This window comes from Diadema antillarum, unplaced genomic scaffold, assembly GCF_040938485.1.
Source record: "Diadema antillarum isolate AM-2024a unplaced genomic scaffold, OU_Dant_1.0 scf00000087, whole genome shotgun sequence".
Taxonomy (NCBI): Eukaryota; Metazoa; Echinodermata; class Echinoidea; order Diadematoida; family Diadematidae; genus Diadema; species Diadema antillarum.
Genome location: NW_027270976.1, coordinates 1,536,667 through 1,555,976, shown reverse-complemented (window position 1 = coordinate 1,555,976; position 19,310 = coordinate 1,536,667). Strand labels below are relative to the sequence as shown.

The 19,310-nt window shown below is 38.4% G+C and overlaps 1 protein-coding gene across 1 annotated transcript; it reads left to right on the top strand.

Moving 5' to 3' along the window:
* The first annotated feature begins 966 nt into the window (after window positions 1–966).
* On the top strand, window positions 967–9,174 carry LOC139718019 (zinc finger protein-like 1 homolog). The gene is made up of 6 exons (XM_071629506.1): window positions 967–1,212; window positions 2,210–2,321; window positions 2,743–2,936; window positions 4,921–5,200; window positions 7,111–7,225; window positions 7,934–9,174. The coding sequence occupies exons 1-6, from the start codon at window positions 1,111–1,113 to the stop codon at window positions 8,127–8,129; spliced, it is 999 nt and encodes a 332-aa protein (XP_071485607.1). The 5' UTR covers window positions 967–1,110; the 3' UTR covers window positions 8,130–9,174.
* The last annotated feature ends 10,136 nt before the right edge of the window (window positions 9,175–19,310 follow it).

Below are 19,310 nucleotides of genomic sequence, written 5' to 3'. Positions count from 1 at the left end.
AATAAAGAAAGTGATATAGAAAATAAATAATGCTGTCCTGCTTGGTGTATTTTCCTTGGGTGCCACTGAAGTTTTGCTATTCATATAGTTCTCATTTCATTTCCTTTTAATTCTGTGTGTGAGATGTAGTGCAGTGAACCAGAAATATATGAAGATTCTCTTTACATTCTAGACGAATCATTTCAGTGGCGGATCCAGAGGGGGGCGCAACCGGCGCACGCCCCCCCCCCCCTTTATTTTTCGTAAAAAACAAAAGAAATAAAAAGAAAAACAATGAAATGAAGCCCGGAAGTGGCACCAGAAATATTAGTCACGCCCCCACCCCCCCCCCCCCCCTTACAGAATTCCTGGATCCGCCCCTGCATTTTGGCCATTTCCTTCCACCTCTCCTTCTCTCTCTCACTTCCATCCTTTTATCATCCCCCTTATCTCTCTCTCTCACATTCTCACACATTTTTTCTCTGAATTTTCAAATTAAAAACGATGTTTTTTTCACTGTTATGAGATCTTGTGACCCTGGCTTGTGCAAGAAAAATATCCCAATATCCACTGAAAAGATTTTATCAATATCCTTCTTCCAAACATGAAGCTGGACATTCTTCTGCTGAGATTATATTTCATTGCTTATGCATCCGGGATTAGAAGACATAGAAAATCATAATCATTAGGTCCTTCGATTTTATCATGGTTGGAATTTCGTGTTGGTTCGCTAAACTATTTCGCTTTTTTTTTTTTTTTTACACATGGAACCAAAAAAAAAAAAAATGAATAAAAACTGCACGTCATTCATTTAAAAAAATAAGTATTGACTATCACCGCCTACACAACGTGGGAACGAGATGAATAATACGGTCAAAGGTCAAATACGTGGCAGGCTTGACGTTCGGTACACATCGTCAGTGCAGTTCTTCCTGCGTGATCTATGTGCATTTAACGACTCGACTGGTTGTGTTGATGTTGGACGTACAGAGAGCAAGATTCACCACAGTAAAACTCCGTCAGTGAGGCGTTCGTTCTGTGCAGTTTGTGATGTGTGATAAACTTGTAGGTTGTACAAATTAACCTAGCAATCACTCCTTTATCATCTTTCTGACACATCGAGGTGTTAAAATGGGTCTGTGCAAGTGTCCGAAGAGAAAAGTGACGAATCTGTTCTGTTTCGAGCACCGAGTCAACGTCTGTGAACACTGTATGGTGGCAAATCACCCGAAGGTAATTTTACGTTGAATGAGCCGTCTCGTCCTCTCTGTATCAGGAAACTTTCTGAGTAACTGTTATGTTAGAACCTTATAAATCTAGACTCATATCCTGTTAAAGTCAGATGTCTGTATGAACTGTAAATTATGACTTGTAAGTTTTTGTTTTATTAGTCTTCTGTCACTGTGGGTAAGAACGGCAGGGTCTGGGGACCGGGACTCTGGCTATTGAGAAAGTTCTATCATGATCTCTGATGACATGATTTCTTGCTTGCAAGTTGCAGCCACTTTGGGATCCACTAGCAGAGCCTACCTACCACCAGTGGGTTAGGTGTCCAACACATCGACGCTGTAGTATTTTACATAATATTGAAACTGACTCCCCTCTAGTTATAGCATTGCGCGTAAAGAACGAACTTTCACGCATGAGACTACGTGCAGCAGTGGTTTTGCATTCTTCACTGGGGATTTGATGAAGTCCAAAAACCCGATGATTAATATTTGATATAGTAGTAGGCCCTAGAATCTACCAGATCAACAGCAAAACAACAATTTGATACCGTAGATTATAAATACGCATTTGATACCGTAGATTATAAATGCGCATTTGAAAAGTGTTAGATCTATGTGCATTTCACACGTATTGTCAAGAGAGGGTACGGCCTAGAAATGCTAACAGTTAGGGGTGTTGGTTTCAAAATTATGGCGCAACTGAGTTCGTCAAAATAACAACCCATGCGTTTGAAGCAGTTATCTTGGAGCATGTACAGCAAATCACATTTTTAATGCACGCTTGTGAATTCAGAGTTGGGTGGTCTTTTTTCTTTACTTGTGAGTAAAATTTCAGGCAAATTGTGAAATATTTTAAGTATTCATTGATAGAAAAGCATCAAGGTGTCTCCAATGTGTTGGACACCCAACTCACAATGACCCCATACAATTGTAAGATAATTTCATTTTTAAGCACAAGTAAGGTTAACAATCTTCATTTCTTTCTTTCTTTCTCCTGGCAGTGTATTGTAAAGTCTTACTTGCAGTGGCTCCAAGATAGTGACTACAGCACAAAGTGTACACTGTGCAATAAAGACTTGGCAGAAGGAGATGTTGTCAGGCTTCTGTGCTATGGTGAGTCTGTGTGCATTTTTTTACCTAATTGATATCATCATCATCATTATTACAGTTTACTAAGCGCAGTGTAGGCTATGGGTGTGTTTATATCTCCACACTGTCATTGTAAAGTGGGGAAAAAAAATGACCTGTTGAGGACAGGCTGATTTTGCAACAACAAGCATTTCCCACAGACCCCTGCCCGAGTATATTCGGGACTCGTCCTCAATGGGTTAAAATTTGTGCCAAAGTTCAAGAAATACCACTATGTAATATATTTTTATAATGAACACACTTGTTACCTTATACAAATTCCAGCATTAAACTTTTATCAAACAATTCAATTTACATGTAGTTTATTTACTCAAGTTTTTTACCACATGTTGATATTGTACTCTATAGAGTAGAGATTGGTTATTTCTTCTCATTTTTCTTTCAGATGTATTTCACTGGGAGTGTTTGGATGCATATGCCAGAAAATTTCCTCCAAACACGGCACCCGCTGGCTACACTTGTCCCACCTGCAATGCAAGCATCTTCCCTAGCTCAAACATGATTTCACCTGTTGCTGAGACCCTGAGGAAGTATCTTTCAAAGGTCAACTGGGCACGAGCAGGCTTAGGCCTGTCACCGGTATGGATACTTAGATTGTTCACTCAGAAGATACATCAAAGGCCCAATATATTGCTGTGCGGGCATGTGTGTGTGTGTGTGTGTGTGTGTGTGAATGTGTGTATGCTTTTAGTGAAATGGAAGAGGAGAGCAACTTTTGGAAATACTCTTTATTAACATGTAGAGTTTATAGTGCCGGATAATAATGGTTTTGCCCTCTGGGTTGTTATTATCAATTGCTACTGTTAGGTTTACAGATTTTATCACCAAAATGCATTCCTTTGTATCTGTTTTTATATTAAACATTTCTTATGGTTAATGTTGTGACTTTATAACAATTTAATATTGCTTCACCTTCTTTTTGTGGGAACTATCCCGGCAATGGTCTTTTTCTTGTTGTAAACTTCCATGTTTCATTTATAATCACCTTTGCCAAGGAGGTTATGTTGTTGTCAGCATTTGTTTGTTTGTCTTTTTTTTCAAAATAATTCAAAAAGTTGTGAAATGATTTGGATGAAACTTACAGGATAGTTGGTAATGGCGCAAGGAACAGATTGTTACATTTTTGGTAGTGATCTAGGAATTTTTGTGAATTTTTAAAGGATTTTTTCTTAAATCTTGTTTTGGCAAATAGGGTCAATGTACTTGGGAGTTCAAGCTGCGCGTACTTGAGGTTTGCATTCGCACACTATAGCGCATGCTCTGCTCGATGTGCTGCACAGCATGCAGGAAGCTGATGAGGTAAACAAAGGCTTCTACACGGCCTTGAGATGGCAAAACAACGTATCTACAGCCAACATCATTTCCAGTAAATCGAGTTTGAAGTTTTGCAAACCTACAGCTCTTTTTCTGTTTTAGTTAAACACTTCATATCTTACCCTAGAAGGACCAACAGTATCAGTAATACAGTGAATGCAAATTGATTTCATGAGACCCTTTATTTTTAGAATAATTTGCATTTAATCAAAACATGCGTTGTTTTGCTGTCTTAACATAACCACGCTGTTGCCATTGACACAGCAAAACAATTTAAGTCTCGATCACTGGCGTGCGTATATGTCCTACAACGTCAATTTGGGCACGCTTCTGCAGCCGCGCGCAGCCTATTACTGCGTTAACATGTAGATGGCAAAACAACGTATCGCATGTAGATACATTGTTTTGCCAAGTCCATGCCTGACGTGTGTTGAGCAGGGGCAAGCATATCGCCGCATGTGTTGTTTTGCCAACAAAATTTGAACAATTCCCAGTGGGAGGGGGCATCATATCTTAGTAATGGAATGTGTTCTGATTTCAAGATTTGGTCAAGAGTAAGATTCTATTAAAATAAGCTGAACTATGTGACTGTGAAAGTCAATTTTCATGAATTTTTGACATACGTTGTTTTGCCATCTCAAGGCTGTACAGTATATCATTTGGAAATTGGACAATGTTCGTCATGTGTATCTATGGGTGAAAAATAGCTGCTTGATGAAGGTCTGCGCTCTCCAAATGCTTTCGTAGTTACCATACATTATGTATAGCATGTTTGTACACTCATTTTTTTGTGTGTGTATTCTTTCTGTTTTGTACAAACGTTATGTTTTTTAAATGAAATAGAATACTAAAGTTCAAATTCGATAGTAGAAGTATCATACTAATTCCCATTATCTAAGTTGATTTACTCATGCTAGGAGCTAATGAAAAATATGAACAGCAATTTGAGAGTATTCTCTACAAAATCATAAAAAACACCTGCTCATACGCGAGCTTATCTCAGTGTTCTGCAAATGGACCACAAACACTAAATGAATCCAAACTCAAACTCCTCGTATTTCAGTGCTTGACATGGAACATGTCTTAGTCAATGACTAGCCTTTTCAGTTAGTATGGCTTTTCGGACTGTCCTGTGACTTAAACCGGTCTGCTTTCATCAGTTCTGTCGCGACTGATCACCTGTATCAGTATAAAACCTTTTGGCATATGTTCATAGTTTTTAGTCGAAGCATGTCATTTATTTCAACAGATTGAAGAGCCCAAGCGAGACATTCCTGCGCACTCATCACTTTCTTCAACTCTGATCAATGTTGCGGAGTCGTCGCAAGCCAGCTCACCCACAGCTGTGGCTGTGGTGTCACCCCAGCAGGCTGTCCCTACTCCTGTCTCTAGAGGGAGCTATGGCCAAACCACCAGACCACAGCCCAGACAGACTGCAGCACTGGGGGTGGGGTCTTCAGGGCTGTCAGGAGACAATATGGGAACACACGCCAGAACTGACAAGCAGTTCCCTTCCACAAGTGGAGGAGGTGTGTATGGCTTATGATGTACTTTATCAAAGCAGTCATATTTGCTCAGTAATCAAGGTCAGTTGTGGTAAGCTGCAATGCTATTCTTGAAATATTCAGTTATGAGCATTATCCTGAATCACAATGTGTGTGTTTTGTATCATTATCTTGATACGTACAACAAGAGGGTATGGAATGTGCACCTACAGAGAGTGGTTTGACTTTGCATTCACAAATTACACACAAAAGTTGCCTATATGTAACAGCTTTAGATATTATGTTACTTGTCATACAATTGTGTAAGCAGTGTTCATGCACATTATGCATGAATGCATTGGGCATAACCTTTATGTTTTGAATGTCTAACATTGTGTAAGATCCTTCATGCTTTGTTACAACCACAGGATGGTAGACCTCTTTGCGCATATGACTCAGAACAGCAAAAATTATATGTACTGAATCCATGACATGAAGAAATTCATTGAATGAAGGAGTATTTTTCTTTAATGTACAAAGAAATTAGACTGAACAGTGTAGTTTTAGCTGTATCTAAAATGCAGCCACATTGTCTGTGCACTTAATGTGCATGGTGCATGCCCAAATTGATCAAATGGTCTTGCTTGAGTTCTTCTGATCCGTGACTGAATACCTGAAAAATTTATTTGTTTTTATGCCTCCGCCACGAAGTGGTGCTGGAGGCATTATGTTTTCGGGTTGTCCGTCCATCCGTAATGAATTTTGTGGACAGGGTAACTATCAAAACCTTTTGAGGTATCCTCATGAAACTTGGCATGTATGTGTATTAGGGGGTGAAGTTGTGCCTATCAACTTTTGGGTGCAAATGCTCAAGGTCAAAGGTCAAAAGGTCAAGGTCAAATACATTAAATTTCATTATTTCCACCATATCTATGCAATGCCTGAAGATATTTTCTTGAAACTTAGTGTATACATGTATTACCCAATTAAGATTCTCTGGTGAAAGTTTGGGTCATGAGGTCAAAGGTCAAAGGTCAAAAGGTCAAGTAAAAATATTAAAACTTTGCCTTTTTTCTCTGTACCTTGGAAATTGTTCAAGGTATCTTGATGGAACATAGTATATATGCATGTACTTGTACTGACTGGCAGTGATTATCTAGAGAACTTTTGGTTCATGGGGTCAAAGGTCAGGGGTCAAAGGTCAAGGGCAACACTCCAAAATTTTACTATTTCCGTCATGTTTATGCAATGCCAGCATGATTTTTTTTTAACACTTGGTGTATGCATGTATAACCTAATAGAGATTCTCTGGAAAGTTTTTTTTTTTCTTTTGTTTTTGCCTCAAAGGTCAAAAGGTCAAAGATCAAGTGAAGGTGCTGAACTAAGTTTTCCTCCATATCTCGGAAGTGGCTCAAGTTATCTTGAAACGTACTACATATTTATGCATGTTCTGCCTGACAGTGATTATCTTATGACTTTTAGGGTCAAAGGCCAGATGAAAATGGTAACAATTTAGTATTCAATACAGAAATTGCACTTTTTCTCCATACCTTGAACATTACTCAATGCATATTAAACTTATGAATGAGTGAAAGTCCAGTCAAAGTCCTTCCCAAATACATGCTCTCCTATTCATCCAATTAAACCTAGGTCAAGGAAGGTGAACATTCAACACATTTGTGACAAACTTGTCATTTTGATATTTTGCCAATTTTGTGAAAATGTAATCACACATTGTCCACATGTACTATCTAGACCTATTAGGAGAATCATGTATTATGGCGGAGGCATACCAGTCGCCATAGCGACATTTCTAGTTTCCTCTTGAAATTCAATTTGTAAGCAGTGATTAAGAATTCTCACTAATTCTTAGAAATATGGTTTCAGGAAAGGAAAGATGGTTGTAACATTCTTCTCATGCGTAAAACTTTACTTGTATGTGTTTACTTCTACAGAGCACAGAGTTTATGATGCCAGGAAAGATGACCTTGTTGTTGACATTGTCCAAGATCATGACAAAGACAAGTACAAGAGACGAAGTGCTTTTCACTGGTTTGCTAGATGGTTCAAGTGAGTATCTGCATATTCTCTGTAGACTTCCAGTAGAGCCAAAGTATATAGATGACAGCTGGACGCTTTTCTTTCTTTCTTTTTATTTATTCCATAGGATGCCAGTGGTATTTCCTACTCCAGCTTTTCTGTGTCATCATCGTTAGAGAAATACACACATGAGCAAATTATTATGCATAGTATTAGTGAAATGAAAAAAGCTTTTGAGCCTGTGAGGGATTTGGGACCAAGGAGTAAAGAGAGAGAAAAAAAAATGACTCATTTGTATTTAATAGATATAAATTTGGTTGTCACCATAGCATATCACTTAACCAAAATGTAATAAGGTCAAGAGATATCCCCTTCCAACTGCATTTCTTTACATTGGCTGAAAGATTTAAAAAGATGACATTTTGTTGGATAAATTTATGCGAGGTGGTGGTTTGTGCATACTTGTATGCTATGTTTAGAGCTTTATTGGTAATCCCAATGTAGAAAACAGTTCTATGGTAAAGGCTGTAATATTCTTTAGGGTTTAATTTTTGTGAATTTTGCAAATCTTTGTTGGGCTGCAAATTTCAGAACACACAAAAATATCACCACCTGATACTGCTTGCATTAAATTTGGACAGGAATTTAATGCACGTAGCCTCAGTGTCTAATTGCAAAGAACAATGACTTTCACAGTATTTGTTTATACTCGGTTTTGATATACTTTCACCATGACAGATCCCGAGCAGGCAGCAGGAAGTCTGTGGAGTCCAATGTCCAGATGAAGCGAATGGCAATCCTGCTCCTTATTGGCCTCCTGGCATTCTTCACTTTCGTCATTGTCATGACGTCGGTAGGGAGGGCATCAGCAAACTCGGACCCGCTCCTGGATCCTTTGAACAACCCCAACATCAGAATAGGAAGAAGAATCTGATAGGAGGTTTAGAAGGCTGACAGGGAACAGTATGGAGGACTGCAGTGAAGGTTTAATCTGTTACTGTATACGCCATATATTTAGCGAGTCTAAATTTTCGGGAATCGATACTTCCCGACGATTTCGCGAGTGGTTAAATTCGCGATCATGGAGTCCTGTACTGAACGGAGAAATGTATACGCGTATGTCACGTTCATATCGAGATCAGAGTCAATATTTTCGCCTGTATTTGATTTCGCGAATAGCAGCTGACTTGCGAAATTTGCGAAAATAAAAACCTCGCGAAATATTTGGCGTATACAGTATTTGAATCCAGGATGGCATTGTGTAGCATCATTCTTCATACACATCAAGCAGCATTGAAAGTCTGTTTGGAATGGACTACCAGACTCCTGTGCAGTGGACCCTATAACCAAATGATGCTCAACGTGGAGGCAACAGTCAGTGCAGAATGTTTTTGTGTCAGTGGTGACCAGTTATAAAAGAGACTGTACATATCATGATAATAATCCTATAGAGTTGTGTTATGATGGATGTCATAAAGGTATATTGTTTTTCTTCCTTTGGGAAAATCAAAGTTATGTATGTTCTTTATCGGACTGTAAGATGAGATGCATGAAACATGCCTGCCTGTTTATCCATCAAAGCAGTGATATAACACACTTCATGTCAGCATGCTTTGATATGATGTTGAAACATGTAATTGCATAACTTTTTTTTTATTTTGATAAGAACACTGTCAGCATAACACATGTTTGTTTCTTTTAAGGTGCCCTTAAAGGTATTAGCCCACATTTGTAAACCTGCAGCAATTGGTCTCATAGTTAGCATGGAGTTTGGGTATGATTGCAGTAACACCTGTGCAAAATTTTGTTCCAATTAGTCCATTACTTTTATAAAAATAAATGAAGATGCACCGTATGCATGCGTATAACGCTCGCTAGCTCCGGTCCACGTACGTACTACATGCATGCGATACATGTGTAAGTTACATGTACGTAGCTAGCCCGCGCTCGTAATTCGATTTTGGGTCGGGTTGACCCGGTTTGAAAATTGATTTTAAAACGATGATTTTCTCTCTTTTATCAAATGGTATAGACAAAGAGCAACAAGTGAGGTATGTTACTGTTATAACTTGTACTTGAAGTCATATTGGACCTGTTTTATGCAGTTTTGATTTTCGTGGGTTTGCAAATGTGGGCTAATACCTTTAAGCTACTTTGTCATAAGAATACAAATATATATTATTTTTTTAGCTTAATTGCAAGGTTTTCGAGAAAAAACAAATTAACTGGAATGCATATTCCTGTATCAATCACAAATTACATGTCTATTGGTACAAGAAATGTGCACTTCCATTCAAATTTAGTTCATATGTAAGTGGAAAAGCAGATAATGTAATCATTCAGAAATTATACACACGGTTTTGAGATAATGAGGTGGATTTATTATTATTTGCAGTCTATGTCACTTGGGTGGAAGAAGGAAAAAATTCCATTTAGTGCATTATTAGTTCAGTACCATAGAACTTATAACTACATTTGTATGAAGGTCACAGTTCCATTTTTAGTCCAGCTACAATATCACTGAAATTGTTACTTGTCAACCTTGTATTTGCATTTCTTTTTTACCAGAACACAAGAAATATGAATTTACCTTTATAAAGTCGGGTGGCAGAGTTACATCACCAGTTTCTGCTGAGTTGCTTCTAAAGACAAGTTGTGGTGAATGGTATATTTGTCATGCTCTGTACCACAGAAAATGGGAACAAGCATTTGATTTCTTTAGTCACATTCAAACTTTTCATCTGTCAATTACTGTAAAAGTAAAAATTTTCGCGGTGTTTAAATTTTCATGAATTTTGCGCAACCAGAAACTAGCGCGAAAATAAAAGCATGCAAATATTTTTGTTTGCCTTATGTTCCAGTAGTTGATGTCTTGATTCCGCGGAATTAAAAACACGCACAACTCTTCTTACCCTGCTAAGCGCGATAAATTAGTTGCGCAAAAATAACCTCTTTTACAGTATGATGTAGATGTACCATTATCAGCATCCTGGTTGGCATGTCAACCCCAGACTGATGGGTTGCAGTAAGTTCCAGGCACCAACATGACATAAATCAGGAGTACATTTCTTTCATAACAGGGTCTCTTGCTCCTTTTTATTGATTTGCTTCAGAACACAGTTTTGACCTATAGATCTATATGATTTTATGATAATTTTGCTTGGAAAGAAAAGAAATATCTTAGTCCAGCATAAAAGCAAATGTATGTCACAAGTCAGAAGGACATCTGTTTGCTGTTGTATACATCTTTGATATCTACTGAACTGCTGTCCTTGGTTTTAGGTGGTCTCTTTCTTTAAGATTACTTGCCACTTCCAGATTTTATGTATGGATGGCCGAAGCAGCCATTTGTAGAGGAATATTTGAAATTGTATTCTACAGATTTTTGTCCTGTCTGTTACACGTACTATGGTTAGTCATCACATGTACATTTACGTTCCTATGAACACTGATCAGTTCAATTATGCTATCTTGCAGCAGCTCAACTCTGGGATGGATGATGTTTTTCATTCCTGTGAATTTTGCAAGAAGAAAATTATGCCAAATATCATGCAAATTTTTGGTATGCAGTTATCATTATATTCTCCTTGTAATCAACTCAATTTATCCCTTTATTTGAAAGTGATCCAACAAAGATTCTATTGTTAGGTATTTTGTGATTTAGTAGTTTAGTCGGTGAATATGGTTCCGAATTATTTATGAATGATTCCTTCATTCTGAGAAGAGGTTAGACTTTTCATCTTGGTATCTTTCAATTTGTTTTAATAATCTGTTAAAGGGGAGATAATATCAAAATTTCTACCCATTACAGGATAAACATAGATATTTCATCTTACTGCAACATTTACTCAACTTTTTTTGTTTAAAATGTGATACAGATGTTGTTATAAGATAACAGGGAACTGCAAACAATTTTATTCTCTATGGAGTGAGTGAAATACAGAGTGCTTGCCTTCTGGGATGTTGGCCCTCTATACTGTAGAAATCTGGGGCATGTTCAAGGTTTTGCTTGCCCATTTTCTGTGTCATGTTTCTGCGCTTTTATGATGTGACCCAGAGCAATGCATTTATGCTGCACTACAACCAACTTGTCAAGTATTTTTGCAACTGAATGCATTTACAATTCAAACAATTTCAAACATAAAGAAACCCAGTGTGTCATTGCCTATGTTTCAATTGATTTAAGACATGTTTTCTTTTCTGTGCCCCCTGATTCAGTTTCAAATTGTGAAAGATAGACTTATAAGAATTGTGCCAGTTTCCTTGCTGATGAGACAGAAACCAACTTGCAATGTGCAAAGAATTTGTTTCTTTTTGTTTGTCAGATAGTTGAGGAAGAGATGGGTCATACGGCAAGTGTTCACTATTATCTGGCAGTTGTTGACAATAGCTTTCATGTACATTACATTCCTTATGAGAGATATGTACAGCATGGAATTGATGTTGATCGCATACTCCGCCATCTGATCGTTGTTACAATGTCAATTTGAGCCTGCACAGATAGGCAAAAGTGTAATGTTGAATGCTCTTTTGTATGAAGAAGTAAAATATGAAGAAAAAGATATGTGCTGATGCAAACATTGCCAAGCAATTTTTGTGTTGAATGATATATTTGTATCACCAGCTGACTGAGATGAAATATATTAAAGTTAAGTTGCATTTTTGTCATACTAAGAGATTATTGTCACCTGCTGCTTTGTATTCACTGCATTTCATTCAAATGTGCATGTATGTGAAAAACATTTTGCCTAATATTTGCATTTCAGAAATTAGTTCTTGTCCTAGGAAAAAATCATTTAGATCTCCTTTCTATCAAAACATAGTAACTGCCATATGACAAGTGTTCGGGTACCTCACAATAAACAGTGAAAATTGAAATATATATGAAAATCTGGAATAAATACAAGGTAGGAAGAAGTTTTTGTGCACAAGTTTATCACAACCATAAACATAACAAAGTAATATCATCAGTACCCGTAGCAGTGACATTTTCTTCTCTTTTTGTGGTGAGCAATTAGATTGGTCAACGCTTTTTGTCAATTACATTGTATATTGTGGATCATAAATTTATCATCTAGTGATTGGTTGAAAGAGCTTCACGTGATAATAGGTATTTTCAGCTATGTCAGAATGTTGGCATGTTTGACACTCCATGAAGCACTATTTGCAAAATAACGTCACTTCTGTAACGACATTTTGCAAATAGTATACTGTTTGCAAAATGATGTCACAAAGCAATTCTGAAATTGTGCGCAGCCTCGAACCATCACTCTGTGAAATGTAGCAATTTTTAACAAAATGACTGTGACATCACAAAGCAATTCTAACATCGCACACAGCGTCGTACCATCACTACGTGAAATGTAAAAATTTATAACAAAACGACTGTGACGCCACAAAACAATTTTGACATTGCTCACGGCTTCATACCGTCACTCTGTGAAATATAACAATACATGTAGTTATTTCTAACAAAGCAATCGTGACATCAAAGAGCAATTCTTACACTGTGCACTGCTTCGTACCGTCACTCTGTGAAGTGTAAAATTTTCGAATAAAGCAATGGTAAAATCACAAAGCAGCTCTGGCATCGTGCGCTGCTTATAGAGTCAGCGTATTATCCCTTCACATTGCATACACCACACGCGGCTTCTCTCCTCGCGTTTTTCCCATTTCCCCTTCTTTGTTTTAATCTTTTGATTCAAAATGTAAAACAAATATACTTTGCCTAATTTAGAGTTTCTGGTTAAAACTATAGGCCTCGGTGCTTCCAAAAGGACTGTTCACTTCGGGCTGCGCCCCTCAGTGAATAGTTCGTTTGGAGTCACCTCTTCCCATAGTTTGAACCAGAAACTCTCAAGGCAAAGTATATTTTTATACCATGATAGTTCTGAGACTGTGATGTTCATCTTTCCAGCTGTCAAATTTTACACTTGGGGAAATACATGTATGTTTGATTGAAAAATGTCTAACCAGTTGCCTAAATACATCACAACATGTGCAATTGCTTCCATTATTTTGTTTAAAGCATTTTTTTTTAAGGACCAGTTGCCTGGAAGGGAATGTAAAGTTTCCTCCTATAAGCGGGCTTTAGATCAGCGACGCGAACACTAAGACGACGCAGCCTCCCGGGTTAGACAAAGGAAACAGTTGTCTCGCGCACCTGCACGAAACCATTTTTCTTTTGCCTGATTAGCATCGTATTAGCGTTGCGTCGCAAGTTTAAAGCTCCCTATTATTTAGTCGTATTGTTTAGCACAGTCATATTGTGTTCGTAGAAGGCAATTCATCTTTTCTCTCTAACGTCCTCCTCTGCTTGTAAAATTCTCAGTAAAGGGCCAGTGTCAAAGTCTCTCCCTCTCTCTCTCTCTCTCTCTCTCCACTTTATCTATCTTTATCTCTCTCTTTCTTATTTATACAAAAGACAGAAAAAAAAACAAAGGATAGGCCTATCCTCACAGGGTACTGTATACCTAATGGTATCTGACTGGTAACTACGATCATATTGCAATGAAAATTAAATTGTATTACATAATTATGATTATAATTATGATTATAATTAAATTGCCAACCGATTGTTCTGTAAACACGATCTTACATGACAATTATATTGCCGAAGCGACAGCTATTGATGCGCACGGATACAGACTAAACCTCAACAACGGCAATGAAGATTTCCAAAAAGCTCAAGTTCAAATCGGATGTTTCCACAGCACACGTTTATTCCGAGTCACTTGGTTACCAAATACAATGAATGGAAATGAAGACACTGATGCCACAGGCTTCCACTCCCCTCCCTGCTACGTTCAGTCGTTGAAGTTCTTGTACTGTTGCTTGCGATATGTGATGAAACTCACTTCGATTGCTAGACGTATCATGCTTACCAAAAATGTCAACACTGCAATGAAAATAATTCGAAAATAGAATTATACAGCTGTTTAATGGAGAGGAAACGATAATCTGTCGACATCGATGTGAAAACTGCTACAGACAGTGGACTGAAGCCAATCCATAATAAAGAAGTCAGCTAAACATTTCACTTATACATCATTATTAGGGGGAAATCAACTCCCCTTGCCCTTCTGTGTAAAGCCTGCAATCGTGACGCCAAATAATCCTACATACTTTCGTTTTCATTAAAAATGATAGAAATATATGTGCAGGGTCCTATTCTATCAAGCAAGAGTTATGGTTGAATATTTGGGATTATACAACACCTCAGAATGATGTCGAATTGTGATTGGCCAAGAACATGTCACATGACATTCAATAGAAAATACCTACCAAACTCATTGAGAGTGACAGCCATACAATAGGCCCCTGGCATGGGCCTATAGCACGGCTCGAAGGTACTATAGCACGGCTTCGTGGGGGGCTACTAATGCATGGCCGCTCACAGAGTTCTGTGGCTCACAGCAGCAAAGCGCCAGCAAACTACATTGTACGTGCTGGCCGGCTGCGCTGCGATGCGCTGCCGGTAAACAGACCAGTCGCGGCGGAGAACTGCAACGTTAACGTGTACGCGCAGCTACTTTACCTAGCTAGTTGCATGTATTGCGGCCTACCTACTGCTGTGTTTTTAGTTTTGACTCTGATCTGCTACGTGGACCACAGTGATCCCAAAATCAAGACTTCATTTCAAGTTGAGAAACCGTAATTTGATTATTTTTCTGTGTTTTTATACAAAATCATTTTCGGAAATAGAGAAAGTCTAGACCTACTACTAGATCTACCGACATCTCAGGTAGGCTTAAAAGTCAGGCCTAACTCGATCTAACGGTAGCGTAGAATGGGTATAGACCCTGCGGAGTTTGTGATTCCTGTGACTGTGTGGTCGAATCATGACGAGTGTTTGAAAGCAGTACACAGGGTGGTTTACAATTCTCGACCTAATTGTTACATTTATTTTTGGGCCTTCCTGAGTTAGCGGTCACTAATTTAGTACTGTGATTGTGGACTAGGTGTTGTATAAAACGAATAATTTATGATTTTGTTCGTGCATTGGGGCACGTAATACCGCACTCGGCGCGAGATTCGCCACTGGTCTATTCAACGCGGCGCTACGCGCCTTGTTGAATAGACCAGTGGCTTATCTCGCGCCTCGTGCGATATTCGTGCCCTATGCACTCACAACTCATAAATTATTCGTATACTAATAATCAATTATAAGTTTGACAAAACAAAACAAAATCCAAGCATCCCTTGTAAAGTAGAGTATGGGCGTGCTATATATATAAAACATAATCTCTTTCGAAAATTTTAAGAGACACTAGTCGTAACGGATGGATTTTATCATGGACATCAATGGATGGATGAAGAGTGGGTGAGTTGAGGAATTGGCGTCAGCAAAATCTTCCGCTTTAATGGCTTACTTTCATGGTTGCCTCACCCCCTTATTTTGCAACGGGTAGATGCATGTGTACGAACATGATTATTGGGAGATATCGAATCGTGTTATATTGCGCTCATAATTTAAAGGCTAAGATATTTCTAACGAGTACATTATATAGCGGTTCTAGGAACAGTACCCCCTGGAAAACCACCCTCCGGATAACTACCACCCGGATAATTACCCCCCAGGACAATTCCCCCCTAGGGCAACTACCCCCCGGACAACTACCCTCCAAGGGCAATTACCCTCCAGGGTAATTACCCCCTAGGACAACTACCCCCCGGACAACTACCCTCCAAGGGCAATCACCCCCCAGGGCAATTCCCCCTTAGGAAAACTACCCCCTGGAAAACTACCCCTCGGATAACTACCCCTGGATAACTACCCCCTCGGATAACTACCCCCTGGATAACTACCACCCGGATAACTACCCCCTGGATAACTACCCCCCGGAGAACTACCCCCTGGATAACTACCCCCCGGAGAACTACCCCCTGGGTAACTACCCCCCGGAGAACTACCCCCTGGGTAACTACCCCCAGGATAACTACCCCCCGGATAACTACCCCCCGGATAACTACCCCCCGGATAATTACCCCTCGGATAATTACCCCCCGGATAATTACCCCCCGGATAATCACTCCCCCCCCCCCCCCCCGGATAATTACCCTCCGGATAACTACCCCCCCCCCCGATAATTACCACCAGGATAATCCTCCCCAGGTTAATTACCCCCTCCTCCGATAACTAGACCCCAGATAACTTCCACCCGATAACTACACCCTCCGATAACTTCCCGAGGATGATTACCCCGGATAAGCAAGCCTACAACTCCCCCTCCCCTATAACTATCAAGACGAAAATTACCCCAGGACAGTGCACCACGCCAATTACCCCCTGGGTAACTACCTCCCGGGTCATTGCCCCCCCCCCCCATCTTACCTTTAATAAAAAGAATATCATTACTACAGGAAACGAAGTTCTTTGTATTATTTGCCAGGAATCACGGAGATGCCATACTGATACATCATTTTATGCAAACAACATCTTAAAGATTTACGATTTGTATCGTTTGCACTTAGGACAATTTATGTAAAAGCTTAATTTCTCCCTCTGTATTTTGACTCTATGTTCATAAAAAACGAAGCTGTCCCTTCATATCCTACCCGGTAATCCAGTAAATGTCAATGCCTTTAACCAAACTATTTTCGCTAAATCTGTATTTTCTTTTACTGTTCCGAAATTTCGGATTTCTCTTGATAGTATAGTATAAAAGAAGTTTTAAGTTTGAATGCCTTTACCATTGAACTAAAGACATTTTGAAGAAATATTACACTTCAGAATGAGTTAAACTTTTTGCAATATTTTTTAACCACAATTGTCTATCGTTTACCACAACTCCATGTAACACTTCTTTATTTTGAGGAGCTTATATCTCATGCCTCACGTGCCCTGGTTTTGACCCATCATCTTCCTCTTCCCTCTCGCTTTTCTCTGTCCACTGTGAAGGTAGTCTATTCCTGTCATTCATAACTCACCTTTCCTCTTTCTCTCATTACAAGGGATTTATCTCGTGTGTGTTCATGTGCAGTGCACTCCCGTTAAAACGAAATGCTCAGGACCGGCAGTTTTTTTTTTTTTCGTTTTAACGAAATTTCGTTGTAACCGAACAAATATAATATGCAATGTGTAACGAAAAGAAGGAAACCACGCATAAAAAAATTTTGTTTGTTGAATCCTCATCATACGCTGGAAAGCTATGTGAAATGGGAGAATACCTTTTTAATTTCGTTTAAATATTACATTTTAAAAAGAGCACAAAGTTGTTTGTGTTGTCACACATGTGTAGAAAATGACGGTGTAGGATTTGGTTACAGTTCGCTATTCCAAAGGTTCTTTTCTTACTAAAGTACGTTACTCCGAAGACTCCTTATTCCGAAGTTTCGCCATTCCCGGGATTCCGATGGTTTGTTTATGTGAAGGTTCGCATTTCCGCAGAATCATCATTCCGAAAGTTCATAATCTAGATCAAAATAATATATTGTTCATTTTCCGAAGGTTCGTTGATCTGAAAATGAAATGAGGTTCGTCATTCTGAAGGTTTATAAATCAAAAAAAAAGAAAGAAAAAGGTTCACTAGTCAGAAAGTCCGTTGTTCCGAAGGCTTTTTCATCCGAAAATGAAATAAGGTTCATTATTCCGAAGAAATTTTGTTAATGAAAAAAAAGATGAGAAAGGTTAGTTATTTCGAAGATTTATTTATCTTAAGACGATTATAAAGATTGCAATTCTTAAGTTTTGTTAGTGTACTCTCCTTTTTCCACCATGGATTAACGATACTTTTTGTAATGTTCCGATTAACGAACGTTTTGAATTCCTATCATTTTCGGACTAACGAACCGTATAAGAATAAGAATAAGGACCATATTTTATTATCGAATTAACGAACCTTTGGAATAACGCCAAAATGTGCTTAATAACAAACCCTCTTTCATTTCCGAACTAACGGACATTTAGTTGTATCAGAATCTGTGTGTTTTGTATTAAAGGACTTCGGAACAATGAAACAAACCTTATCTGAATTCAAATTATTTTATTACAACAACGCAAGTTCCCCTCGGAAACTGTGCGTGATACACGGAGTGAACATTTAATGATGCGTTCGCTCATGCAGAGACGCTTTAATAATGCTTGTTCCGCTACGCATTTTCGAATGCGATCCGCATTTCGTTATAACGGAGCGCATTTCTTTTGTTTTTCTTTGTCAGTGGCGCTCAGAAAAGACTTCGTGATAACGAAAATTTTTTTATAACCGTCTTCGTTATAAGCGAATTTTGTACAATAGACTTTAATGGCGATAATTTTGGGACCAGAAGTTTTGCTTCGTTATAACGAAATTTCGTTATAACCGTGTTCGTTGTAACGGGAGTGCACTGTATCTTTATTTGTGTACTTCGTCTCTGTCTTAATTTGCTTTCTTTGCATTGTTTCATCAATTTTGTAACTATTTTACTGTTATACCGTTAACGCTCATTTCAGAATTGCCCTACTGCATTATTGGGCATATTAACAACTAGTATATCAAGGATGTGGGAAGAGATTGTCACCTCCTTGGTATGATCACTGCAGAACATTACCTCCCTTGACAATTACTCCTTATTAAAATTAGGCTCCAAACAATCACCCCTCTTACAATAACTCTCCCCCAGAAAATTACGTCTCTCATTGTTATTTTCGAACACATTAGCTATTTGAATTGAAAAAAAAACCCAACATTTTTTCATATCGTCTGGTTTTGGTCGAGACCTAACTTCAGGTTTTAAACATCTTTTGGGTGAGATAATTAGAAACCCCTTACGAAATATTAAAGAGCGTGTTATTCCAAGAAGGATTCAATTTTTTGAGAAAAAAAAATACTCTTGAAATGGCCGGGATAAAACAGAGCAGCCCTATAATGTAAAAAGGATTCTGTCAACTACAACTCTCCCTAGATCTATTCAAAAAGAGGGTGCAGGACAAAAGACTTCGTTAACAACTAGGGGTGTTTTGTAAAAAAAAAAAAAAATACCGTTAAACTCGTAATATTTTACTCTTTCTAATGAGACTAACTTATATTTGAACTGGATTTCCTCTTAAAGTGTCGAGAACATTTAATTTGAAAACTAGCACAATTCTACTTGTATGTAAAACAAGCTGTAATTTTACTCTCATGACAGATTAGGG

Excerpts from the sequence above, each read along its gene's own strand:
- LOC139718019 (XM_071629506.1), top strand. The coding sequence starts at position 1,111 with ATGGGTCTGTGCAAGTGTCCGAAGAGAAAAGTGACGAATCTGTTCTGT. Across the intron at positions 1,213-2,209 it reads TGGTGGCAAATCACCCGAAG|TGTATTGTAAAGTCTTACTT; the intron begins GTAATTTTACGT and ends TTCTCCTGGCAG. Across the intron at positions 2,937-4,920 it reads CAGGCTTAGGCCTGTCACCG|ATTGAAGAGCCCAAGCGAGA; the intron begins GTATGGATACTT and ends TTATTTCAACAG.